The 27,482-nt window shown below is 45.8% G+C and overlaps 1 protein-coding gene across 1 annotated transcript; it reads left to right on the plus strand.

Moving 5' to 3' along the window:
• The first annotated feature begins 419 nt into the window (after window positions 1–419).
• On the plus strand, window positions 420–26,792 carry LOC124020919 (N-alpha-acetyltransferase 60). Its single transcript, XM_046336233.1, has 8 exons — window positions 420–628; window positions 2,147–2,262; window positions 2,895–3,024; window positions 8,233–8,329; window positions 12,779–12,899; window positions 19,334–19,447; window positions 22,594–22,758; window positions 26,556–26,792. Exons 2-7 carry the CDS (start codon window positions 2,153–2,155, stop codon window positions 22,748–22,750), a joined length of 729 nt encoding a protein of 242 aa, XP_046192189.1. The 5' UTR covers window positions 420–628; window positions 2,147–2,152; the 3' UTR covers window positions 22,751–22,758; window positions 26,556–26,792.
• Window positions 26,793–27,482: the final 690 nt, after the last annotated feature.

Here is a 27,482-nt window from a genome sequence, read left to right on the forward strand (position 1 = left end):
AATAGAATACAGTCTATACATATGAGATGAGTAATGCATAGACTATGATACAGTAGAATAGTATAGAATACAGTATACACATATGAGATGAGTAATGCATAGACTAAGATACAGTAGAATAGAATACAGTCTATACATATGAGATGAGTAATGCTTTATAAATGTGACCAGTGTTCCACGTATTAAAGTGGCCAGTGATTTCAAGTCTGTATGTAGGCAGCAGCCTCTCTCTGTGTTAGTGGTGGCTGTTTAACAGTCTGATGGGCCTTGAGATAGAAGCTGTTTTTCAGTCTCTCGGTCCCAGCTTTGATGCACCTGTACTGACCTCACATCTGACTGACAGTACACAGAGAGGTACTGATATCCCAGAGAAACTACATTTCCGGAAAACAAAGCCGAATGACTTCCGGAATGTGACACACACAGGAAGAAGCCAACTCGGCTAGTTGTCAAATTAGCAAAAGCTGACTAGCCAGCTAATGTATTGGTGGGAGACCAGTGTCAGTGGTTTTCTGAATAGAGAGCAAATTTGGGTTTTATCATGGTGTTTCCACTGTAGAAAACACTTTAAACGACACCCGAGGGGATTTCACCCCACACTTTCCTCTTGTTCGAGCGCATAAACAAGGTAAGGTCAGCTAGCTACCCTGCTAATTGTAGCCAGTATCCTCTACTCACTTTTTGAGCTGACATAGTTAGCGAAGTGGTGTCCAGTTATACTTATATTTCCTTTACTTATTTTGCCTGGAATCGTAGCTAAATAGGTCGCTACGTCAACTAGCCAGGTTAGCTAACTCTCTTGTTTTTGACAACCAGTCAAGTCTATCTAACGATAGCTAAAAGGGGGGAAGGAATTGGCTAATAATGCATCTTGTTTAGCTGAATGTCAACCAAACAACAGAGATGTCAGTTTGCTAGCAGTGTTAGCTAGTTTGATAACAGAGCACCTTACTAGGGCTGCTGATGAGGTTGTTTTGGCATTGAACTTTAAATCTCTGGTTTCGTCCTCAACGACGACAGTTGCTACTGCCACCAGGGGCAGAGTGGAGAGGTTTCAGAAGTTTGTTTGCCTGTCTAGCTATCATTCCCTGTCCCTCTCCATCCACTTGTTTATTTATTTTTATTTTTTATTTTACCTTTATTTAACTAGGCAAGTCAGTTAAGAACAAATTCTTATTTTCAATGACGGCCTGGGAACAGTGGGTTAACTGGTCTAGGAACAGTGGGTTAACTGGTCTAGGAACAGGGGGTTAACTGGTCTAGGAACAGTGGGTTAACTGGTCTAGGAACAGTGGGTTAACTGGTCTAGGAACAGTGGGTTAACTGGTCTAGGAACAGGGGGTTAACTGGTCTAGGAACAGTGGGTTAACTGGTCTAGGAACAGTGGGTTAACTGGTCTAGGAACAGTGGGTTAACTGGTCTAGGAACAGTGGGTTAACTGGTCTAGGAACAGTGGGTTAACTGGTCTAGGAACAGTGGGTTAACTTGCCTAGGAACAGGGGGTTAACTGCCTGTTCAGTGGCAGAACGACAGATTTGTACCTTGTCAGCTCGGGGGTTTGAACTCACAACCTTTTGGTTACTAGTCCAACGCTCTAACCACTAGGCTACGCTGCCACCCTATTCCCTTTATAGTGCACTACCGTTGACCAGAACCCTATGGCAAATGACCCCCTATTCCCTACATAGTGCACTACTTTATAAAGGTATTAGGGTGCCATTTGGGATGAACACTCATATCCAAACCCATAGAGCACAGGTCAAAGTAGTGAATTATAAAGGTATTAGGGTGCCATTTGGGATGAAGGGATGAACACTTATATCCAGGACCAAGGACAGTTCACCTGACAATTCATTAACCAGCTGACTAACCATTTTAAAAGGACCAAGGACAATTCACCTGGCAATTCATTAACCAGCTGACTAACCATTTTAAAAGGACCAAGGACAATTCACCTGACAATTCATTAACCAGCTGACTAACTATTTTAAAAGGACCATGGACAATTCACCTGGCAATTCATTAACCAGCTGACTAACCATTTTAAAAGTTGTGTATAAATATATAATGTTAATGTTATAGAACATTGATTGGTGGGTTGTAGGAGTTAATAACTGTATCTCTCCTGGCATTGGTCGTTTTCTAGGTGTGAATGACCGACGTGGTGTCCCCCACTGCGCTCAGCGAAGTCCAGCTCCGCCTCCTCTGCCACGATGACATAGGCAGCGTCAAGCTGCTGTGCGGTGATTGGTTCCCCATTGAGTGAGTACTGCGCCACACAGCCAATAGCAACACAGGATCGTATCGTGTTCACTAGAGAGAGAGAGCTGAGTGAAACTGTAGTGGTACTTTAACTTGTCTAATAAGAACAGATTTTCACTTTCTGTTTCAAAATGCTTTGCTTTGTTGAACCCCACTGAACACAACCCAGGGCACCTGTCCTCTGTCACCTGTCCTCACCTGTCCCCTGTCACCTTAATACAGCTGCAGTCTACATCACCTGTCCTCACCTGTCCCCTGTCACCTTAATGCAGCTGAAGTCTACATGACCTGTCCTCACCTGTCCCCTGTCACCTTAAAACAGCTGAAGTCTACATCACCTGTTCTAACCTGTCCCCTGTCACCTTAATACAGCTGCAGTCTACATCACCTGTTCTCACCTGTCCCCTGTCACCTTAAAACAGCTGAATTCTAAATGACCTGTCCTCACCTGTCCCCTGTCACCTTAATGCAGCTGAAGTCTACTCATTCTATTTACCACCTGTACCTTAAGGCATATTAGGCCTATAAGCCATTTAGCAAACACTTTTATCCCAAGTGACTTAGACATGCATTTTCCATATGAGTGACCACAGCAGGAATCTAACCTCTGAGCCTCACCTGTCCCCCAACAGGTACCCAGACTCATGGTATAATGACATCACATCCAACAAGAAGTTCTTCTCCCTCGCCGCCATCTTCAAGGGAGGCATCGTGGGAATGATCGTAGCTGAGATCAAGGGCCGGACCAAAGTACACAGAGAGGTACGGGTGCTGGGGTAGAGATGGTCCTGACTGACTGACAGTACACAGAGAGGTACGGGTGCTGGGGTAGAGATGGTCCTGACTGACTGACAGTACACAGAGAGGTACGGGTGCTGGGGTAGAGATGGTCCTGACTGACTGACAGTACACAGAGAGGTACGGGTGCTGGGGTAGAGATGGTCCTGACTGACAGTACACAGAGAGGTACGGGTGCTGGGGTAGAGATGGTCCTGACTGACTGACTGACAGTACACAGAGAGGTACGGGTGCTGGGGTAGAGATGGTCCTGACTGACAGTACACAGAGAGGTACGGGTGCTGGGGTAGAGGTGGTCCTGACTGACAGTACACAGAGAGGTACGGGTGCTGGGGTAGAGATGGTCCTGACTGACAGTACACAGAGAGGTACGGGTGCTGGGGTAGAGATGGTCCTGACTGACAGTACACAGAGAGGTACGGGTGCTGGGGTAGAGATGGTCCTGACTGACAGTACACAGAGAGGTACGGGTGCTGGGGTAGAGATGGTCCTGACTGACAGTACACAGAGAGGTACGGGTGCTGGGGTAGAGATGGTCCTGACTGACAGTACACAGAGAGGTACGGGTGCTGGGGTAGAGATGGTCCTGACTGACAGTACACAGAGAGGTACGGGTGCTGGGGTAGAGATGGTCCTGACTGACAGTACACAGAGAGGTACGGGTGCTGGGGTAGAGATGGTCCTGACTGACAGTACACAGAGAGGTACGGGTGCTGGGGTAGAGATGGTCCTGACTGACAGTACACAGAGAGGTACGGGTGCTGGGGTAGAGATGGTCCTGACTGACAGTACACAGAGAGGTACGGGTGCTGGGGTAGAGATGGTCCTGACTGACTGACAGTACACAGAGAGGTACGGGTGCTGGGGTAGAGGTGGTCCTGACTGACTGACTGACAGTACACAGAGAGGTACTGGTGCTGGGGTAGAGATGGTCCTGACTGACTGACAGTACACAGAGAGGTACGGGTGCTGGGGTAGAGATGGTCCTGACTGACTGACAGTACACAGAGAGGTACGGGTGCTGGGGTAGAGATGGTCCTGACTGACTGACAGTACACAGAGAGGTACGGGTGCTGGGGTAGAGATGGTCCTGACTGACTGACAGTACACAGAGAGGTATGGGTGCTGGGGTAGAGATGGTCCTGACTGACTGACTGACAGTACACAGAGAGGTACGGGTGCTGGGGTAGAGATGGTCCTGACTGACTGACAGTACACAGAGAGGTATGGGTGCTGGGGTAGAGATGGTCCTGACTGACTGACAGTACACAGAGAGGTACGGGTGCTGGGGTAGAGATGGTCCTGACTGACTGACAGTACACAGAGAGGTACTGGTGCTGGGGTAGAGATGGTCCTGACTGACTGACAGTACACAGAGAGGTACGGGTGCTGGGGTAGAGATGGTCCTGACTGACTGACAGTACACAGAGAGGTATGGGTGCTGGGGTAGAGATGGTCTGTGAATGTAGTCCATATTGAACATGTTGGAAGAGATGTCTGTTATAGACTGTGAATGTACCCCATATTGAACATGTTCTCAGGAGAGATGTCTGTTATAGACTGTGAATGTAGTCCATATTGAACATGTTGGAAGAGATGTCTGTTATAGACTGTGAATGTACCCCATATTGAACATGTTGGAAGAGATGTCCATTATAGTCTGTGAATGTAGTCCATATTGAACATATTGTTGGAAGCTGAATGTATTGACAGACAGTAGTTAGTGGGGTCATATTAAAGTCAGGGTTGGGGTCACATTAAAGTCAGGGTTGGGGTCACATTAAAGTCAGGGTTGGGGTCACATTAAAGTCAGGGTTGGGGTCACATTAAAGTCAGGGTTGGGGTCACATTAAAGTCAGGGTTGGGGTCATATTAAAGTCAGGGTTGCGGTCATATTAAAGTCAGGGTTGGGGTCATATTAAAGTCAGGGTTGGGGTCATATTAAAGTCAGGGTTGGGGTCATATTAAAGTCAGGGTTGGGGTCATATTAAAGTCAGGGTTGGGGTCATATTAAAGTCAGGGTTGGGGTCATATTAAAGTCAGGGTTGGGGTCATATTAAAGTCAGGGTTGGGGTCAATCCCTTTTAAATGTCAGTTCACTCAGGAGGAACACATCCATTCCAATAGTTTTCTATGAGGATCATTTGGAATCTGAAGTTTTACTATTACTATCTGTAATGTAAATGGGTTTGATCATAGTCGTTGTGTTACTATCTGTAATGTAAATGGGTTTGAGCCCAACACTGATCATAGTAGTTGTGTTACTATCTGTAATGTAAATGGGTTTGAGCCCAACACTAATCATAGTAGTTGTATTACTATCTGTAATGTAAATGGGTTTGATCATAGTAGTTGTATTACTATCTGTAATGTAAATGGGTTTGAGCCCAACACTGATAATAGTAGTTGTATTACTATCTGTAATGTAAATGGGTTTGAGCCCAACACTGATCATAGTATTTGTGTTACTATCTGTAATGTAAATGGGTTTGATCATAGTAGTTGTGTTACTATCTGTAATGTAAATGGGTTTGATCATAGTAGTTGTGTTACTATCTGTAATGTAAATGGGTTTGAGCCCAACACTGATCATAGTAGTTGTATTACTATCTGTAATGTAAATGGGTTTGAGCCCAACACTAATCATAGTAGTTGTATTACTATCTGTAATGTAAATGGGTTTGATCATAGTAGTTGTATTACTATCTGTAATGTAAATGGGTTTGATTATAGTAGTTGTATTACTATCTGTAATGTAAATGGGTTTGATCATAGTAGTTGTATTACTATCTGTAATGTAAATGGGTTTGAGCCCAACACTGATAATAGTAGTTGTATTACTATCTGTAATGTAAATGGGTTTGATCATAGTAGTTGTATTACTATCTGTAATGTAAATGGGTTTGAGCCCAACACTGATAATAGTAGTTGTATTACTATCTGTAATGTAAATGGGTTTGATCATAGTAGTTGTATTACTATCTGTAATGTAAATGGGTTTGAGCCCAACACTGATAATAGTAGTTGTATTACTATCTGTAATGTAAATGGGTTTGAGCCCAACACTAATCATAGTAGTTGTGTTACTATCTGTAATGTAAATGGGTTTGATCATAGTAGTTGTATTACTATCTGTAATGTAAATGGGTTTGATTATAGTAGTTGTATTACTATCTGTAATGTAAATGGGTTTGAGCCCAACACTAATCATAGTAGTTGTATTACTATCTGTAATGTAAATGGGTTTGATCATAGTAGTTGTATTACTATCTGTAATGTAAATGGGTTTGATTATAGTAGTTGTATTACTATCTGTAATGTAAATGGGTTTGAGCCCAACACTGATAATAGTAGTTGTATTACTATCTGTAATGTAAATGGGTTTGATTATAGTAGTTGTATTACTATCTGTAATGTAAATGGGTTTGAGCCCAACACTGATAATAGTAGTTGTATTACTATCTGTAATGTAAATGGGTTTGATCATAGTAGTTGTATTACTATCTGTAATGTAAATGGGTTTGAGCCCAACACTGATAATAGTAGTTGTATTACTATCTGTAATGTAAATGGGTTTGAGCCCAACACTGATAATAGTAGTTGTATTACTATCTGTAATGTAAATGGGTTTGAGCCCAACACTAATCATAGTAGTTGTATTACTATCTGTAATGTAAATGGGTTTGATCATAGTAGTTGTATTACTATCTGTAATGTAAATGGGTTTGAGCCCAACACTAATCATAGTAGTTCTGTTTCCAGTAGTGCTGTTAGTTCCACATCCCTGTCACTCACATTCCTTAGGAACATTCTGAAATGGAACACACTGACATTCTACATTCTGTTTATAGTCTCCTACTAATTAGACCTGAAGCAGCTGTAGGGGGGGGTGGAGGGAAGGGGGGGTGGAGGAGGTGGAGGAGGAGGGGAGAGGAGAGAAGGAGGGTGGGGACGAGAGGTGGGGGTGGAGGGGAAGGGGACGAGGGGAGAGGATGGTGGAGGGGAGAGGAGGAGGGTGGGGGTGAGGGGAGAGGAGGAGGAGTGGAGGTGGAGAGGAGGAGGGGGTGGGGATGGAAGGGTGGAGGAGAAAAGGAGGGTGATAATGGAGGAGGGGGCATGAGGTGGAGGGGTGTGGGGGATGGAGGGGTATTGAAGAGTAATGGAGAGAGGTGTAGGGGTTGTGTTGCTCGGTATACATCTGCAGGATGGAGACATCCTAGCCTCTAGATGTCCTGGTGTTAGTCCAGTGTTTATAAGTACTAATAGCTGTGTATAACCTCTCCTCTCTGCAGGATGGAGACATCCTAGCCTCTAGATGTCCTGGTGTTAGTCCAGTGTTTATAAGTATTAATAGCTGTGTATAACCTCTCCTCTCTGCAGGATGGAGACATCCTAGCCTCTAGATGTCCTGGTGTTAGTCCAGTGTTTATAAGTATTAATAGCTGTGTATAACCTCTCCTCTCTGCAGGATGGAGACATCCTAGCCTCTAGATGTCCTGGTGTTAGTCCAGTGTTTATAAGTATTAATAGCTGTGTATAACCTCTCCTCTCTGCAGGATGGAGACATCCTAGCCTCTAGATGTCCTGGTGTTAGTCCAGTGTTTATAAGTACTAATAGCTGTGTATAACCTCTCCTCTCTGCAGGATGGAGACATCCTAGCCTCTAGATGTCCTGGTGTTAGTCCAGTGTTTATAAGTACTAATAGCTGTGTATAACCTCTCCTCTCTGCAGGATGGAGACATCCTAGCCTCTAGATGTCCTGGTGTTAGTCCAGTGTTTATAAGTATTAATAGCTGTGTATAACCTCTCCTCTCTGCAGGATGGAGACATCCTAGCCTCTAGATGTCCTGGTGTTAGTCCAGTGTTTATAAGTATTAATAGCTGTGTATAACCTCTCCTCTCTGCAGGATGGAGACATCCTAGCCTCTAGATGTCCTGGTGTTAGTCCAGTGTTTATAAGTACTAATAGCTGTGTATAACCTCTCCTCTCTGCAGGATGGAGACATCCTAGCCTCTAGATGTCCTGGTGTTAGTCCAGTGTTTATAAGTACTAATAGCTGTGTATAACCTCTCCTCTCTGCAGGATGGAGACATCCTAGCCTCTAGATGTCCTGGTGTTAGTCCAGTGTTTATAAGTACTAATAGCTGTGTATAACCTCTCCTCTCTGCAGGATGGAGACATCCTGGCCTCTAGATTTCCCGTGGACACCCAGGTGGCTTACATCCTGAGTCTGGGGGTGGTGAAGGAGTTCAGGAAACATGGAATAGGTAGGTAGACTGCCACATGGAATAGGTAGGTAGACTGCCACATGGAATAGGTAGGTAGACTGCCACATGGAATAGGTAGGTAGACTGCCACATGGAATAGGTAGGTAGACTGCCACATGGAAATAGGTAGGTAGACTGCCACATGGAATAGGTAGGTAGACTGCCACATGGAATAGGTAGGTAGACTGCCACATGGAATAGGTAGGTAGACTGCCACATGGAATAGGTAGGTAGACTGCCACATGGAATAGGTAGGTAGACTGCCACATGGAATAGGTAGGTAGACTGCCACATGGAATAGGTAGGTAGACTGCCACATGGAATAGGTAGGTACACTGCCACATGGAATAGGTAGGTACACTGCCACATGGAATAGGTAGGTAGACTGCCACATGGAATAGGTAGGTAGACTGCCACATGGAATAGGTAGGTAGACTGCCACATGGAATAGGTAGGTAGACTGCCACATGGAATAGGTAGGTAGACTGCCACATGGAATAGGTAGGTAGACTGCCACATGGAATAGGTAGGTAGACTGCCACACTGGCGAGTCACGAGTCATTGAGGTAGTCAAATTCCACATGACCGTGTAGTCACGGTAATTAGGCTTCGCCGAGCTCGTATGCTGCTGATGGGGCAGCAGGGTAGCCTAGTGGTTAGAGCGTTGGACTAGTAACCCGGAAGGTTGCAAGTTCAAATCCCCGAGCTGACAAGGTACAAATGTGTCGTTCTGCCCCTAAACAAGGCAGTTAACCCACTGTTCCTAGGTCGTCATTGAAAATAAGAATTTGTTCTTAACTGACTTGCCTAGTTCAATAAAAAGTAAAATAATTCGTAGCCTACCAAACTTTCTAACTGCCTGGTACTTCAGCACTCTATTGTCCCTCTAATCACTCTGACATCAATGCAAATGTATTAGAAAAATCTAATCCAACACTTCATGAGTGCCCATGAGCGCATCATTTCTATAGGCTTTGCAATTGTGGAAGAAAAAAAAAGTGATGGCCTCTAATAAAAAGAGGAGGATCCCATCAGCTTTCTATAGGCTAGTGCTTTTGCTGTTCGTTAGGCCTACTCATCTAGTTGGCTGATAAAGTGAATGTGGAGAGTTTTTCCAATATCTTCAATATGCACCTCGGAATTGGATAAGGACGCTCGCAGGTGCATCTCCGATGTGTCTGTCTTCACTTGTAGCCTGTGAGAAAGACCTTGATCTCGTGACGGAGAGCCATATGAGTGAGAGACGCCGGACTGCGCAGCATACTCAGGGAGAAGGTCACAACGCAGCACTCCGGGCCCCAAAAGGCACAGATATATTTTCTTAGGGTGCGTTATGGCCGCAAAGGGGGATGCAGCCGTGAAATACGAGGCATTATCAAGTTCTTGTCAATTTGTGAATGAGAGACTATTGGAGTGTGTACAGCCTGCGCAAACAAACTGAGCAGAGCTCAATGTCTTTTAAAGCAAACAAACTGAGTAGAGCTCAATGTCTTTTAAAGCAAACAAACTGAGCAGAGCTCAATGCATTTTAAAGCAAACAAACTTAGCAGAGCTCAATGCCTTTTAAAGTAAACAAACTTAGCAGAGCTCAATGCCTTTTAAAGCAAACAAACTTAGCAGAGCTCAATGCCTTTTAAGCAAACAAACTGAGCAGAGCTCAATGTCTTTTAAGCAAACAAACTGAGTAGAGCTCAATGCCTTTTAAGCAAACAAACTTAGCAGAGCTCAATGCCTTTTAAGCAAACAAACTTAGCAGAGCTCAATGCCTTTTAAGCAAACAAACTGAGTAGAGCTCAATGCCTTTTAAGCAAACAAACTGAGTAGAGCTCAATGCCTTTTAAGCAAAAAAAACTGAGCAGAGCTCAATGCCTTTTAAGCAAACAAACTGAGTAGAGCTCAATGCCTTTTAAGCAAACAAACTTAGCAGAGCTCAATGCCTTTTAAGCAAACAAACTTAGCAGAGCTCAATGCCTTTTAAGCAAACAAACTTAGCAGAGCTCAATGCCTTTTAAGCAAACAAACTGAGTAGAGCTCAATGCCTTTTAAGCAAACAAACTGAGTAGAGCTCAATGCCTTTTAAGCAAACAAACTTAGCAGAGCTCAATGCCTTTTAAGCAAAAAAACTGAGCAGAGCTCAATGCCTTTTAAGCAAACAAACTGAGTAGAGCTCAATGCCTTTTAAGCAAACAAACTGAGTAGAGCTCAATGCCTTTTAAGCAAACAAACTGAGTAGAGCTCAATGCCTTTTAAGCAAACAAACTGAGTAGAGCTCAATGCCTTTTAAGCAAACAAACTTAGCAGAGCTCAATGCCTTTTAAGCAAACAAACTGAGTAGAGCTCAATGCCTTTTAAGCAAACAAACTGAGCAGAGCTCAATGCCTTTTAAGCAAACAAACTTAGCAGAGCTCAATGCCTTTTAAAGCAAACATTTTTCAAATCATCATTAGACTCATCACTTCCTTCAAATCATCATTAGACTCATCACTTCCTTCAAATCATCATTAGACTCATCACTTCCTTCAAATCATCATTAGACTCATCACTTCCTTCAAATCATCATTAGACTCATCACTTCCTTCAAATCATCATTAGACTCATCGCTTCCTTCAAATCGTTTGGAGAAAATATTTATATTTTATTCAGCTTTGTTCAATCGTATTCTTCCTATTTAAAAATAATATAAAATATTGCCAGGGAATTCTAAGCATGTCTTGTCTGCTAAGTGAACTAGTGTCGCCCACAGCCATATGGCAGAGCCAGATCAGGGCCTAATAATAACGACAACTCAGAGTACGCTATTCTGTTCTTCTGAAATAGACCACATTCTCTTAATATCATGCTCCTTTAGACCTGTCTAAAATAAATTGTTAATTTATTGTGAAGGTGTAGGCTATATTACATGGATTTATTTGACTTTTTTTTAAATGGCTTGTAGGCTGTGTGTGGGAGCCAGGAGATGCTAAATGTGTTGATGTTATTTAACCTGTCACTCACTGTGAGACCCACAGTTATTTGACTTGGCTTGTAGGCTGTGTCACCGGCAGTTATTTGACTTGGCTTGTAGGCTGTTATTTGCATGACAATTATCGGCTGACAATTTTTGTGACTGCCACAACCCTAGGTACACTCACAGTCTCTCACTCAGTCACTCAGTCACTCACTCAGTCACTCAGTCACTCAGTCAGTCAGTCACTCAGTCAGTCAGTCACTCAGTCAGTCACTCACAGTCACTCACTCTCAGTCACAGTCACTCAGTCACAGTCACTCACTCACAGTCACTCACTCAGTCACTCACTCAGTCACTCACTCAGTCACTCACAGTCACTCACTCAGTCACTCAGTCACTCACTCACATTTACATTACATTTACATTACATTTACATTACATTTAAGTCATTTAGCAGACGCTCTTATCCAGAGCGACTTACAAATTGGTGCATTCACCTTATGACATCCAGTGGAACAGTCACTTTACAATAGTGCATCTAAAACTTAAGGGGGGTGAGAGGGATTACTTATCCTATCCTAGGTATTCCTTAAAGAGGTGGGGTTTCAGGTGTCTCCGGAAGGTGGTGATTGACTCCGCTGTCCTGGCGTCGTGAGGGAGTTTGTTCCACCATTGGGGGGCCAGGGCAGCGAACAGTTTTGACTGGGCTGAGCGGGAGCTGTACTTCCTCAGTGGTAGGGAGGCGAGCAGGCCAGAGGTGGATGAACGCAGTGCCCTTGTTTGGGTGTAGAGCCTGGAGGTACTGAGGTGCCGTTCCCCTCAGAGCTCCGTAGGCAAGCACCATGGTCTTGTAGCGGATGCGAGCTTCAACTGGAAGCCAGTGGAGAGAACGGAGGAGCGGGGTGACGTGAGAGAACTTGGGAAGGTTGAACACCAGACGGGCTGCGGCGTTCTGGATGAGTTGAAGGGGTTTAATGGCACAGGCAGGGAGCCCAGCCAACAGCGAGTTGCAGTAATCCAGACGGGAGATGACAAGTGCCTGGATTAGGACCTGCGCCGCTTCCTGTGTGAGGCAGGGTCGTACTCTGCGGATGTTGTAGAGCATGAACCTACAGGAACGGGCCACCGCCTTGATGTTGGCTGAGAACGACAGGGTGTTGTCCAGGATCACGCCAAGGTTCTTGGCGCTCTGGGAGGAGGACACAATGGAGTTGTCAACCGTGATGGCGAGATCATGGAACGGGCAGTCCTTCCCCGGGAGGAAGAGCAGCTCCGTCTTGCCGAGGTTCAGCTTGAGGTGGTGATCCGTCATCCACACTGATATGTCTGCCAGTGACTCACAGTCACTCAGTCACTCACTCACAGTCACTCACTCACAGTCACTCACTCACTCACACTCACTCACTCACTCACTCACTCACTCACTCACTCACTCACTCACTCACTCACTCACTCACTCAGTCACTCACTGTCCTGCTACGCTCTTCTTCTCCCCCTCCCAGGCTCCTTGCTGCTGGACAGTCTGAAGGAACACATCTCCACCACGGCCCAGGACCACTGCAAGGCCATCTACCTCCACGTGCTGACAACCAACACCACGGCTATACACTTCTACCACAACAGGTAGGTAGGTAGAGACCTGCTATACACTTCTACCACAACAGGTAGGTAGGTAGAGACCTGCTATACACTTCTACCACAACAGGTAGGTAGAGACCTGCTATACACTTCTACCACAACAGGTAGGTAGGTAGAGACCTGCTATACACTTCTACCACAACAGGTAGGTAGGTAGAGACCTGCTATACACTTCTACCACAACAGGTAGGTAGGTAGAGACCTGCTATACACTTCTACCACAACAGGTAGGTAGAGACCTGCTCTACACTTCTACCACAACAGGTAGGTAGAGACCTGCTCTACACTTCTACCACAACAGGTAGGTAGAGACCTGCTATACACTTCTACCACAACAGGTAGGTAGGTAGAGACCTGCTCTACACTTCTACCAAAACAGGTAGGTAGGTAGAGACCTGCTCTACACTTCTACCACAACAGGTAGGTAGGTAGAGACCTGCTCTACACTTCTACCACAACAGGTAGGTAGGTAGAGACCTGCTCTACACTTCTACCACAACAGGTAGGTAGAGACCTGCTATACACTTCTACCACAACAGGTAGGTAGAGACCTGCTATACACTTCTACCACAACAGGTAGGTAGAGACCTGCTCTACACTTCTACCACAACAGGTAGGTAGGTAGAGACCTGCTCTACACTTCTACCACAACAGGTAGGTAGGTAGAGACCTGCTATACACTTCTAACACAACAGGTAGGTAGGTAGAGACCTGCTCTACACTTCTACCACAACAGGTAGGTAGAGACCTGCTATACACTTCTACCACAACAGGTAGGTAGGTAGAGACCTGCTATACACTTCTACCACAACAGGTAGGTAGAGACCTGCTATACACTTCTACCACAACAGGTAGGTAGGTAGAGACCTGCTATACACTTCTACCACAACAGGTAGGTAGAGACCTGCTCTACACTTCTACCACAACAGGTAGGTAGAGACCTGCTATACACTTCTACCACAACAGGTAGGTAGGTAGAGACCTGCTCTACACTTCTACCACAACAGGTAGGTAGGTAGAGACCTGCTCTACACTTCTACCACAACAGGTAGGTAGGTAGAGACCTGCTATACACTTCTACCACAACAGGTAGGTAGAGACCTGCTATACACTTCTACCACAACAGGTAGGTAGGTAGAGACCTGCTATACACTTCTACCACAACAGGTAGGTAGAGACCTGCTATACACTTCTACCACAACAGGTAGGTAGAGACCTGCTCTACACTTCTACCACAACAGGTAGGTAGAGACCTGCTATACACTTCTACCACAACAGGTAGGTAGGTAGAGACCTGCTCTACACTTCTACCACAACAGGTAGGTAGGTAGAGACCTGCTCTACACTTCTACCAAAACAGGTAGGTAGGTAGAGACCTGCTCTACACTTCTACCACAACAGGTAGGTAGGTAGAGACCTGCTCTACACTTCTACCACAACAGGTAGGTAGGTAGAGACCTGCTCTACACTTCTACCACAACAGGTAGGTAGGTAGAGACCTGCTCTACACTTCTACCACAACAGGTAGGTAGGTAGAGACCTGCTATACACTTCTACCACAACAGGTAGGTAGGTAGAGACCTGCTATACACTTCTACCACAACAGGTAGGTAGGTGGAGACCTGCTATACACTTCTACCACAACAGGTAGGTAGGTAGAGACCTGCTATACACTTCTACCACAACAGGTAGGTAGGTAGAGACCTGCTATACACTTCTACCACAACAGGTAGGTAGGTAGAGACCTGCTCTACACTTCTACCACAACAGGTAGGTAGGTAGAGACCTGCTCTACACTTCTACCACAACAGGTAGGTAGGTAGAGACCTGCTCTACACTTCTACCACAACAGGTAGGTAGAGACCTGCTCTACACTTCTACCACAACAGGTAGGTAGGTAGAGACCTGCTATACACTTCTACCACAACAGGTAGGTAGGTAGAGACCTGCTATACACTTCTACCACAACAGGTAGGTAGAGACCTGCTCTACACTTCTACCACAACAGGTAGGTAGAGACGTGCTCTACACTTCTACCACAACAGGTAGGTAGGTAGAGACCTGCTCTACACTTCTACCACAACAGGTAGGTAGAGACCTGCTCTACACTTCTACCACAACAGGTAGGTAGGTAGAGACCTGCTATATACTTCTACCACAACAGGTAGGTAGGTAGAGACCTGCTATACACTTCTACCACAACAGGTAGGTAGGTAGAGACCTGCTATACACTTCTACCACAACAGGTAGGTAGAGACCTGCTATACACTTCTACCACAACAGGTAGGTAGGTAGAGACCTGCTATACACTTCTACCACAACAGGTAGGTAGGTAGAGACCTGCTCTACACTTCTACCACAACAGGTAGGTAGGTAGAGACCTGCTATACACTTCTACCACAACAGGTAGGTAGAGACCTGCTATACACTTCTACCACAACAGGTAGGTAGGTAGAGACCTGCTCTACACTTCTACCACAACAGGTAGGTAGGTAGGTAGAGACCTGCTCTACACTTCTACCACAACAGGTAGGTAGGTAGGTAGGTAGAGACCTGCTATACACTTCTACCACAACAGGTAGGTAGGTAGAGACCTGCTATACACTTCTACCACAACAGGTAGGTAGGTAGAGACCTGCTATACACTTCTACCACAACAGGTAGGTAGAGACCTGCTCTACACTTCTACCACAACAGGTAGGTAGAGACCTGCTCTACACTTCTACCACAACAGGTAGGTAGGTAGAGACCTGCTCTACACTTCTACCACAACAGGTAGGTAGGTAGAGACCCGCTATACACTTCTACCACAACAGGTAGGCAGGTACAGTTGAAGTCAGAAGTTTACATACACTTAGCTTGGAGTCATTAAAACTAGTTTTTCAACCACTCCACAAATGTCTTGTTAACAAACTATAGTTCAGGCAAGTTGGTTAGGACATGCACGACACAAGTCATTTTTCCGACAAGAGTTTACAGACAGATTATTTCACTTATAATTAATTCTATTACAATTCCAGTGGGTCAGAGGTTCACATACAGTTGAAGAGAAGTACATGAAACAATAATACTAATAATATATACTATATCCACAGTTGAAGTCGGGAAGTTTACATACACCTTTAGCCAAATACATTTAAACTCCGTTTTTCACAATTCCTGACATTTAATCCTAGTAAAAATTCCGTCTCAGGTCAGTTAGGATCACCGCTTTATTTTAAGAATGTGAAATGTCAGAATAATAGTAGAAAGAATTATTTATTTCAGCTTTTATTTCTTTCATCACATTCCCAGTGGGTCAGAAGTTTACAGACACTCAATTAGTATTTGGTAGCATTGCCTTTAAATTGTTTAACTTGGGTCAAATGTTTCGGGTAGCCTTCCACAAGCTTCCCACAATAAGTTGAGTGAATTTTGGCCCATTCCTCCTGACAGAGCTGGTGTAACTGAGTCAGGTTTGTAGGCCTCGTTGCTCTCACACACTTTTTCAGTTCTGCCCACAAATGTTCTATAGGATTGAGGTCAGGGCTTTGCTGGCCACTCCCAATACCTTGACTTTGTTGTCCTTAAGCCATTTTTCCACAACTTTGGAAGTATGCTTAGGGTCAATCTCCATTTGAAGACCCTAGATATAGCTACTGGGTGTATATATCTGTTTTTAGATATAGCTACTGGGAGAATGTGTATTTTTAGATATAGCTACTGGGTGACTGTGTGTCTTTAGATATAGCTACTGGGTGTATATGTGTTTGTAGATATAGCTACTGGGTGAATGTGTGTCTTTAGATATAGCTACTGGGTGAATGTGTATTTTTAGATATAGCTACTGGGTGAATATGTGTTTTTAGATATAGCTACTGGGTGAATGTGTATTTTTAGATATAGCTACTGGGTGAATGTGTGTCTTTAGATATAGCTACTGGGTGTATATGTGTTTGTAGATATAGCTACTGGGTGAATGTGTATTTTTAGATATAGCTACTGGGTGAATGTGTGTCTTTAGATATAGCTACTGGGTGAATGTGTATTTTTAGATATAGCTACTGGGTGAATGTGTATTTTTAGATATAGCTACTGGGTGAATGTGTATTTTTAGATATAGCTACTGGGTGAATGTGTGTCTTTAGATATAGCTACTGGGTGTATATGTGTTTGTAGATATAGCTACTGGGTGAATGTGTATTTTTAGATATAGCTACTGGGTGAATGTGTGTCTTTAGATATAGCTACTGGGTGAATGTGTGTCTTTAGATATAGCTACTGGGTGTATATGTGTTTGTAGATATAGCTACTGGGTGAATGTGTATTTTTAGATATAGCTACTGGGTGAATATGTGTTTGTAGATATAGCTACTGGGTGAATGTGTATTTTTAGATATAGCTACTGGGTGAATGTGTGTCTTTAGATATAGCTACTGGGTGAATGTGTATTTTTAGATATAGCTACTGGGTGAATGTGTGTCTTTAGATATAGCTACTGGGTGTATATGTGTTTGTAGATATAGCTACTGGGTGAATGTGTATTTTTAGATATAGCTACTGGGTGAATGTGTGTCTTTAGATATAGCTACTGGGTGTATATGTGTTTGTAGATATAGCTACTGGGTGAATGTGTATTTTTAGATATAGCTACTGGGTGAATGTGTATTTTTAGATATAGCTACTGGGTGAATGTGTATTTTTAGATATAGCTACTGGGTGAATATGTGTTTTTAGATATAGCTACTGGGTGAATGTGTATTTTTAGATATAGCTACTGGTTGTATATGTGTTTGTAGATATACAGTGGGGCAAAAAGTATTTAGCCAGCCAACAATTGTGCAAGTTCTCCCACTTAAAAAGATGAGAGAGGCCTGTAATTTTCATCATAGGTACACTTCAACTATGACAGACAAAATTTGATTTTTTTCTCCAGAAAATCACATTGTAGGATTTTTAATGAATTTATTTGCAAATTATGGTGGAAAATAAGTATTTGGTCACCTACAAACAAGCAAGATTTCTGGCTCTCACAGACCTGTAACTTCTTCTTTAAGAGGCTCCTCTGTCCTCCACTCGTTACCTGTATTAATGGCAACTGTTTGAACTTGTTATCAGTATAAAAGACACCTGTCCACAACCTCAAACAGTCACACTTCAAACTCCACTATGGCCAAGACCAAAGAGTTGTCAAAGGAAACCAGAAACAAATTGTAGACCTGCACCAGGCTGGGAAGACTGAATCTACAATAGGTAAGCAGCTTGGTTTGAAGAAATCAACTGTGGGAGCAATTATTAGGAAATGGAAGACATACAAGACCACTGATAATCTCCCTCGATCTGGGGCTCCACACAAGACCTCACCCCTTGGGGTCAAAATGATCAGCAAAAATCCCAGAACCACACGGGGGGACCTAGTGAATGACCTGCAGAGAGCTGGGACTAAAGTAACAAAGCCTACCATCAGTAACACACTACGCCGCCAGGGACTCAAATCCTGCAGTGCCAGACGTGTCCCCCTGCTTAAGCCAGTACATGTCCAGGCCCATCTGAAGTTTGCTTAGAGAGCATTTGGATGATCCAGAAGAAGATTGGGAGAATGTCATATGGTCAGATGAAACCAAAATATAACTTTTTGGTAAAAACTCAACTCGTCGTGTTTGGAGGACAAAGAATGCTGAGTTGCATTCAAAGAACACCAAGCATGGGGGTGGGAAACATCATGCTTTGGGGCTGTTTTTCTGCAAAGGGACCAGGACGACTGATCCGTGTAAAGGAAAGAATGAATGGGGCCATGTATCGTGAGATTTTGAGTGAAAACCTCCTTCCATCAGCAAGGGCATTGAAGATGAAACGTGGCTGGGTCTTTCAGCATGACAATAATCCCAAACACACCGCCCGGGCAACGAAGGAGTGGCTTCGTAAGAAGCTTTTCAAGGTCCTGGAGTGGCCTAGCCAGTCTCCAGATCTCAACCCCATAGAAAATATTTGGAGGGAGTTGAAAGTCCGTGTTGCCCAGCAACAGCCCCCAAACATCACTGCTCTAGAGGAGATCTGCATGGAGGAATGGGCCAAAATACCAGCAACAGTGTGTGAAAACCTTCTGAAGACTTACAGAAAACGTTTGACCTCTGTCATTGCCAACAAAGGGTATATAACAAAGTATTGAGATAAACTTGTGTTATTGACCAAATACTTATTTTCCACCATAATTTGCAAATAAATTCATTAAAAATCCTACAATGTGATTTTCTGGATTTTTTTTTCTCGTTTTGTCTGTCATAGTTGAAGTGTACCTATGATGAAAATTACAGGCCTCTCATCTTTATAAGTGGGAGAACTTGCACAATTGGTGGCTGACGAAATACTTTTTTACCCCACTGTAGCTACTGGTTGTATGTGTTTTAAAATGATGATCTAAAAGACATGAATCCCAACAGAGACTTCACGCAGCATCACTACCTACCTTACTACTACTCCATACGAGGGGTGCTGAAGGATGGGTTCACCTACGTACTGTACATCAACGGAGGGCATCCGCCCTGGACGCTCTTATATCCTTTACTACTGGGGGGGGGGCATCTGCCCTGGACACTCTTATATCCTTTACTACTGGGGGTGGGGGGAATCCGCCCTGGACACTCTTATATCCTTTACTACTGGGGGTGGGGGGAATCCGCCCTGGACACTCTTATATCCTTTACTACTGGGGGGGCATCTGCCCTGGACACTCTTATATCCTTTACTACTGGGGGTGGGGGAATCCGCCCTGGACACTCTTATATCCTTTACTACTGGGGGCATCTGCCCTGGACACTCTTATATGATTGTTGGTTTGGGGGTACGGGGGGATTGGTGGGGGGACAAGTGTGTGTGATGTTGATGATTGTTGGTTTGGGGGTACGGGGGGGGATTGGTGGGGGGACAAGTGTGTGTGATGTTGATGATTGTTGGTTTGGGGGTACAGGGGGGTAGGAGTCTGAGTGTGTGTGATGTTGGTGATTGTTGGTTTGGGGGTACAGGGGGGTAGGAGTCTGAGTGTGTGTGATGTTGATGATTGTTGGTTTGGGGGGTACAGGGGGGTAGGAGTCTGAGTGTGTGTGATGTTGATGATTGTTGGTTTGGGGGTACAGGGGGGGGTGTAGGAGTCTGAGTGTGTGTGATGTTGATGATTGTTGGTTTGGGGGGTACAGGGGGTGTAGGAGTCTGAGTGTGTGTGATGTTGATGATTGTTGGTTTGGGGGTACAGGGGGGTGTAGGAGTCTGAGTGTGTGTGATGTTGATGATTGTTGGTTTGGGGGGTACAGGGGGGATTGGTGGGGGGGGACAAGTGTGTGTGATGTTGATGATTGTTGGTTTGGGGGGTACGGGGGGGATTGGTGGGGGGACAAGTGTGTGTGATGTTGATGATTGTTGGTTTGGGGGTACAGGGGGGGGGGTAGGAGTCTGAGTGTGTGTGATGTTGGTGATTGTTGGTTTGGGGGGTACAGGGGGGTAGGAGTCTGAGTGTGTGTGATGTTGATGATTGTTGGTTTGGGGGTACAGGGGGGTAGGAGTCTGAGTGTGTGTGTGATGTTGATGATTGTTGGTTTGGGGGGTACAGGGGGGGTGTAGGAGTCTGAGTGTGTGTGATGTTGATGATTGTTGGTTTGGGGGTACAGGGGGGGAGTAGGAGTCTGAGTGTGTGTGATGTTGGTGATTGTTGGTTTGGGGGTACAGGGGGGGGGGAGTAGGAGTCTGAGTGTGCCCATGTGAAGCTCCTGATCTAACTTGTATCATAGCAAGGGGTTGTGGGGACCTTTCGCAGTCAATATTTCTTTGTTTTTATTTGTCATTTATATTTTTATTTCACTTTTTAAATGTGGCGTAGGTTGTGTCGATCAGTGGTAAAATCATCCAGATGTAATGCCTATTTAGAAATGGAAGATGACATCACGTGAAGACTGTGCACGGGTATGTGCACTTCCCCTAGGCACAATTCTGGAATTCAAGCAGGAAGTGGAGATTTGAGTTGGAATTCAAGCAGGAAGTGGAGATTTGAATTGGAATTCAAGCAGGAAGTGGAGAATTGAATTGGAATTCAAGCAGGAAGTGGAGATTTGAGTTGGAATTCAAGCAGGAAGTGGAGATTTGAATTGGAATTCAAGCAGGAAGTGGAGAATTGAATTGGAATTCAAGCAGGAAGTGGAGAATTGAGTTGGAATTCAAGCAGGAAGTGAATTGAATTGGAATTCAAGCAGGAAGTGGAGATTTGAATTGGAATTCAAGCAGGAAGTGGAGAATTGAATTGGAATTCAAGCAGGAAGTGGAGAATTGAATTGGAATTGCAGCTCTCTTTAAACGTCTAATTATAAAAGAAAATCATTCTTGGAATTGGAATTGAATTTGAATTGAATTTGAATTGAACAAGAGTCATTCTTGGCTGTGTTTTCTAGTGACAGGGACATGGTTGTTGCATTCAGTTCTTGTCCATTCTGCAGCCTTCACACAGTCAGTGCCTAATTGAATATATTATCCTTAAAATGTAACCCGTTATATCAATACATTACATATCATAAAATCAACGGTTATTTGTCACGTGCGCCGAATACAACCGGTGTAGACCTTACTGTGAAATGCTTACTGACTGGCCCTAACCAACCGGTGTAGACCTTACTGTGAAATACTTACTGACAGGCCCTAACCAACCGGTGTTGACCTTACTGTGAAATGCTTACTGACTGGCCCTAACCAACCGGTGTTGACCTTACTGTGAAATGCTTACTGACAGGCCCTAACCAACCGATGTTGACCTTACTGTGAAATGCTTACTGACAGGCCCTAACCAACCGGTGTTGACCTTACTGTGAAATGCTTACTGACAGGCCCTAACCAACCGATGTTGACCTTACTGTGAAATGCTTACTGACAGGCCCTAACCAGCCGACAGTGCAATTTTTAAGTAAATAATAGATATATAGTTGCCTCAGTCTGGTGTTGACATGTAGTTGACTCAGTCTGGTGTTGACATGTAGTTGTCTCAGTCTGGTGTTGACATGTAGTTGTCTCAGTCTGGTGTTGACATGTAGTTGTCTCAGTCTGGTGTTGACATGTAGTTGACTCAGTCTGGTGTTGACATGTAGTTGCCTCAGTCTGGTGTTGACATGTAGTTGTCTCAGTCTGGTGTTGACATGTAGTTGTCTCAGTCTGGTGTTGACATGTAGTTGACTCAGTCTGGTGTTGACATGTAGTTGCCTCAGTCTGGTGTTGACATGTAGTTGACTCAGTCTGGTGTTGACATGTAGTTGACTCAGTCTGGTGTTGACATGTAGTTGTCTCAGTCTGGTGTTGACATGTAGTTGTCTCAGTCTGGTGTTGACATGTAGTTGTCTCAGTCTGGTGTTGACATGTAGTTGACTCAGTCTGGTGTTGACATGTAGTTGCCTCAGTCTGGTGTTGACATGTAGTTGCCTCAGTCTGGTGTTGACATGTAGTTGTCTCAGTATGGTGTTGACATGTAGTTGCCTCAGTCTGGTGTTGACATGTAGTTGCGTCAGTCTGGTGTTGACATGTAGTTGCGTCAGTCTGGTGTTGACATGTAGTTGTCTCAGTCTGGTGTTGACATGTAGTTGTCTCAGTCTGGTGTTGACATGTAGTTGTTTGTGTAATTGATCCCAACCTTGCTACATAAGTCCTATAGTCCTTGACGGTCCTCTTGCACTGACTACATCCAACACATTGGCTCGGCCCTGGCCAGCCTCAGTCCCTGCTCGATCCCCCAGAGACTCTACAGACAGGCCCAGTCTCTGCTCCGCAGCCTGATCCCCTGGTCCGGCATCGCATCCAAGACTGGGATCCAGTACAGCAGGACCATGTGACAGTACAGGTGTGTATTAGGGAGAGGGGGGGGGGGGTATCCAGTACAGTAAGACCATGTGACAGTACAGGTGTGTATTAGGGAGAGGGGGGCTATCCAGTACAGTAGGACCATGTGACAGTACAGGTGTGTATTAGGGAGAGGGGGGGGTATCAGTACAGTAGGACCATGTGACAGTACAGGTGTGTATTAGGGGAGGGGGGGTCCAGTACAGTAGGACCATGTGACAGTACAGGTGTGTATTAGGGAGGGGGGTATCCAGTACAGTAGGACCATGTGACAGTACAGGTGTGTATTTGGGAGGGGGTATCCAGTACAGTAGGACCATGTGACAGTACAGGTGTGTATTTGGGAGGGGGGGGGGGGTATCCAGTACAGTAGGACCATGTGACAGTACAGGTGTGTATTTGGGAGGGGGGAGTATCCAGTACAGTAGGACCATGTGACAGTACAGGTGTGTATTTGGGAGGGGGGGAGTATCCAGTACAGTAGGACCATGTGACAGTACAGGTGTGTATTTGGGAGGGGGGGAGTATCCAGTACAGTAGGACCATGTGACAGTACAGCAAGTGAGGTAGATAATATACAAGAGTGAAATAAACAAATTAACAGTAAACATTACACATTCTCTGTCTCCCCTCTCTATTTATCTCTCCCTCTCACCTTCTTTTCTCTCCCCCCTCTCTCCCTCTCTCCCCTCTCTGTTTATCTCTCCCTCTCTCTCCCCTCTCTCTCCCCCTCTCTCCCCTCTCTGTTTATCTCTCCCTCTCTCTCCCCTCTCTGTTTATCTCTCCCTCTCTCTCCCCTCTCTGTTTATCTCTCCCTCTCTCTCCCCTCTCTGTTTATCTCTCCCTCTCTCTCCCCTCTCTGTTTATCTCTCCCTCTCTCCCCTCTCTGTTTATCTCTCCCTCTCTCTCCCCTCTCTGTTTATCTCTCCCTCTCTCTCCCCTCTCTGTTTATCTCTCCCTCTCTCCCCTCTCTGTTTATCTCTCCCTCTCTCTCCCCTCTCTGTTTATCTCTCCCTCTCTCTCCCTCTCACCTTCTTTTCTCTCCCCTCTCTCCCTCTCTCTCCCTCTCTCACCTTCTTTTCTCTCCCCCTCTCTCCCTTCTCTCCCTCTCTCACCTTCTCTGTTTATCTCTCCCTCTCTCCCCCTCTCTCCCTCTCTCTCCCCTCTCTGTTTATCTCTCCCTCTCTCACCTTCTTTTCTCTCCCCCTCTCTCCCTCTCTCTCCCTCTCTCACCTTCTTTTCTCTCCCCCTCTCTCCCTCTCTCCCCTCTCTCCCTCTCTCACCTTCTTTTCTCTCCCCCTCTCTCCCTCTCTCCCCTCTCTGTTTATCTCTCACCTTCTTTTCTCTCCCCCTCTCTCCCTCTCTCACCTTCTTTTCTCTCCCCCTCTCTCCCCTCTGTTTATCTCTCACCTTCTTTTCTCTCCCCCTCTCTCCCTCTCTCCCCTCTCTGTTTATCTCTCCCTCTCTCCCCTCTCTGTTTATCTCTCCCTCTCTCTCCCCTCTCTGTTTATCTCTCCCTCTCTCTCCCCTCTCTGTTTATCTCTCCCTCTCTCCCCTCTCTGTTTATCTCTCCCTCTCTCTCCCCTCTCTGTTTATCTCTCCCTCTCTCTCCCCTCTCTGTTTATCTCTCCCTCTCTCTTCCCTCTCTGTTTATCTCTCCCTCTCTCTCCCCTCTCTGTTTATCTCTCCCTCTCTCTCCCCTCTCTGTTTATCTCTCCCTCTCTCTCCCCTCTCTGTTTATCTCTCCCTCTCTCTCCCTCTCACCTTCTTTTCTCTCCCCTCTCTCCCTCTCTCTCCCTCTCTCACCTTCTTTTCTCTCCCCTCTCTCCCTTCTCTCCCTCTCTCACCTTCTCTGTTTATCTCTCCCTCTCTCCCCCTCTCTCCCCTCTCTCTCCCCTCTCTGTTTATCTCTCCCTCTCTCACCTTCTTTTCTCTCCCCCTCTCTCCCTCTCTCTCCCTCTCTCACCTTCTTTTCTCTCCCCTCTCTCCCTCTCTCCCCCTCTCTCCCTCTCTCTCCCTCTCTCACCTTCTTTTCTCTCCCCCTCTCTCCCCTCTCTCCCTCTCTGTTTATCTCTCACCTTCTTTTCTCTCCCCCTCTCTCCCTCTCTCACCTTCTTTTCTCTCCCCCTCTCTCCCCTCTCTGTTTATCTCTCACCTTCTTTTCTCTCCCCCTCTCTCCCTCTCTCCCCTCTCTGTTTATCTCTCCCTCTCTCCCCTCTCTGTTTATCTCTCCCTCTCTCTCCCCTCTCTGTTTATCTCTCCCTCTCTCTCCCCTCTCTGTTTATCTCTCCCTCTCTCCCCTCTCTGTTTATCTCTCCCTCTCTCCCCTCTCTGTTTATCTCTCCCTCTCTCTCCCCTCTCTGTTTATCTCTCCCTCTCTCTCCCCTCTCTGTTTATCTCTCCCTCTCTCCCCTCTCTGTTTATCTCTCCCTCTCTCTCCCCTCTCTGTTTATCTCTCCCTCTCTCTCCCTCTCACCTTCTTTTCTCTCCCCTCTCTCCCTCTCTCTCCCTCTCTCACCTTCTTTTCTCTCCCCCTCTCTCCCTTCTCTCCCTCTCTCACCTTCTCTGTTTATCTCTCCCTCTCTCTCCCTCTCTCACCTTCTTTCTCTCCCCCTCTCTCCCTTCTCTCCCTCTCTCACCTTCTCTGTTTATCTCTCCCTCTCTCCCCCTCTCTCCCTCTCTCTCTCCCTCTCTGTTTATCTCTCCCTCTCTCACCTTCTTTTCTCTCCCCCTCTCTCCCTCTCTCTCCCTCTCTCACCTTCTTTTCTCTCCCCCTCTCTCCCTCTCTCCCCCTCTCTCCCTCTCTCTCCCTCTCTCACCTTCTTTTCTCTCCCCCTCTCTCCCCTCTCTCCCCTCTCTGTTTATCTCTCACCTTCTTTTCTCTCCCCCTCTCTCCTCTCTCTCCCTCTCTCACCTTCTTTTCTCTCCCCCTCTCTCCCCTCTCTGTTTATCTCTCACCTTCTTTTCTCTCCCCCTCTCTCCCTCTCTCTCCCCTCTCTGTTTATCTCTCCCTCTCTCTCCCCTCTCTGTTTATCTCTCCCTCTCTCTCCCCTCTCTGTTTATCTCTCCCTCTCTCTCCCCTCTCTGTTTATCTCTCCCTCTCTCCCCTCTCTGTTTATCTCTCCCTCTCTCTCCCCTCTCTGTTTATCTCTCCCTCTCTCTCCCTCTCACCTTCTTTTCTCTCCCCTCTCTCCCTCTCTCTCCCTCTCTCACCTTCTTTTCTCTCCCCCTCTCTCCCCTCTCTCCCTCTCTCACCTTCTCTGTTTATCTCTCCCTCTCTCCCTCTCTCTCCCCTCTCTCTCCCCTCTCTGTTTATCTCTCCCTCTCTCCCCCCTCTCTGTTTATCTCTCCATCTCTCACCTTCTTTTCTCTCCCCCTCTCTCCCTCTCTCTCCCTCTCTCACCTTCTTTTCTCTCCCCTCTCTCCCTCTCTCCCTCTCTCACCTTCTTTTCTCTCCCTCTCTCTCCCTCTCTCACCTTTTCTCTCCCCCTCTCTCCCCTCTCCCCTCTCTGTTTATCTCTCACCTTCTTTTCTCTCCCCCTCTCTCCCTCTCTCACCTTCTTTTCTCTCCCCTCTCTCCCTCTCTCTCCCTCTCTCACCTTCTTTTCTCTCCCTCTCTCTCCCTCTCTCCCCTCTCTCCCTCTCTCCCCCTCTCTCCCCCTCTCTCCCTCTCTCTCCCTCTCTCACCTTCTTTTCTCTCTCCCTCTCTCCCTCTCTCTCCCTCTCTCTCTCCCTTTCTCACCTTCTTTTCTCTCCCCATGTCTGTTTTTCTTCATGGTTTTCCCCTGTGTTCTTCAGAACCCTCTGACCTCATCTGACCCACCACCACTCGGAACCCTGGAAAGACTGAGGGCTGAGACCCCCCAAACACCAACCAAGACGCCCAGCCACTAAGCCCAGACCCTACAAACCAAGCCACCCAGTCCACTAAACCAAGCCACCCAGCCCACCAAACCAAGCCACCCAGCCCACCAAACCAAGCCGCCCAAGCCACCCACCACACCAAGCCACCAGCCCACCAAACCAAGCTACCCAGCCCACCAAACCAAGCCGCCCAAGCCACCCACCACACCAAGCCACCCAGCCCACCAAACCAAGCCGCCCAAGCCACCCACCACACCAAGCCGCCCAGCCCACCAAACCAAGCCTCCCAGCAAGCTACACACCAAGCGTCTCGTCTCTCCCTAGCTGTCCTATCCTGTCCTACAGCTCATATAGAGACAATGTATTATAACTGTACATTACATATATCCTCTAATATATAAATACATATATACTGTATATATATATATACCCTGTCAGTAGCTGCCCTCCACTCTACTGTCTGAGCCAGTGGTGTAGTGGAGGGTCAACACATGCAGACGCTGTTCACCTTTTCTTTACTATCGGGGGAAAATACATTGAAATATAGGGATTGAATGCTACCTTTTTCACTGGAATGGTGTGGACTGGGGTTACGATTCAGTAGGATTGGGATCAACTCTGGTTTCAACTGGACTGGGGTTACGATTCAGTAGGATTGGGTTCAACTCTGGTTTCAACTGGACTGGGTTACGATTCAGTAGGATTGGGATCAACTCTGGTTTCAACTGGACTGGGTTACGATTCAGTAGGATTGGGATCAACTCTGGGTTCAACTGGACTGGGGTTACGATTCAGTAGGATTGGGATCGACTCTGTGTTCAACTGGACTGGGTTACGATTCAGTAGGATTGGGTTCAACTC

The sequence above is a fragment of the Oncorhynchus gorbuscha genome, unplaced genomic scaffold, assembly GCF_021184085.1.
Source record: "Oncorhynchus gorbuscha isolate QuinsamMale2020 ecotype Even-year unplaced genomic scaffold, OgorEven_v1.0 Un_scaffold_987, whole genome shotgun sequence".
NCBI classification, from domain to species: Eukaryota; Metazoa; Chordata; class Actinopteri; order Salmoniformes; family Salmonidae; genus Oncorhynchus; species Oncorhynchus gorbuscha.

Coding starts and splice junctions, on each gene's coding strand:
- LOC124020919 (XM_046336233.1), top strand. CDS start 2,153: ATGACCGACGTGGTGTCCCCCACTGCGCTCAGCGAAGTCCAGCTCCGC. Junction 2,263..2,894: donor GGTGATTGGTTCCCCATTGA/GTGAGTACTGCG, acceptor GTCCCCCAACAG/GTACCCAGACTCATGGTATA. Junction 12,900..19,333: donor ATACACTTCTACCACAACAG/GTAGGTAGGTAG, acceptor GAATCCCAACAG/AGACTTCACGCAGCATCACT.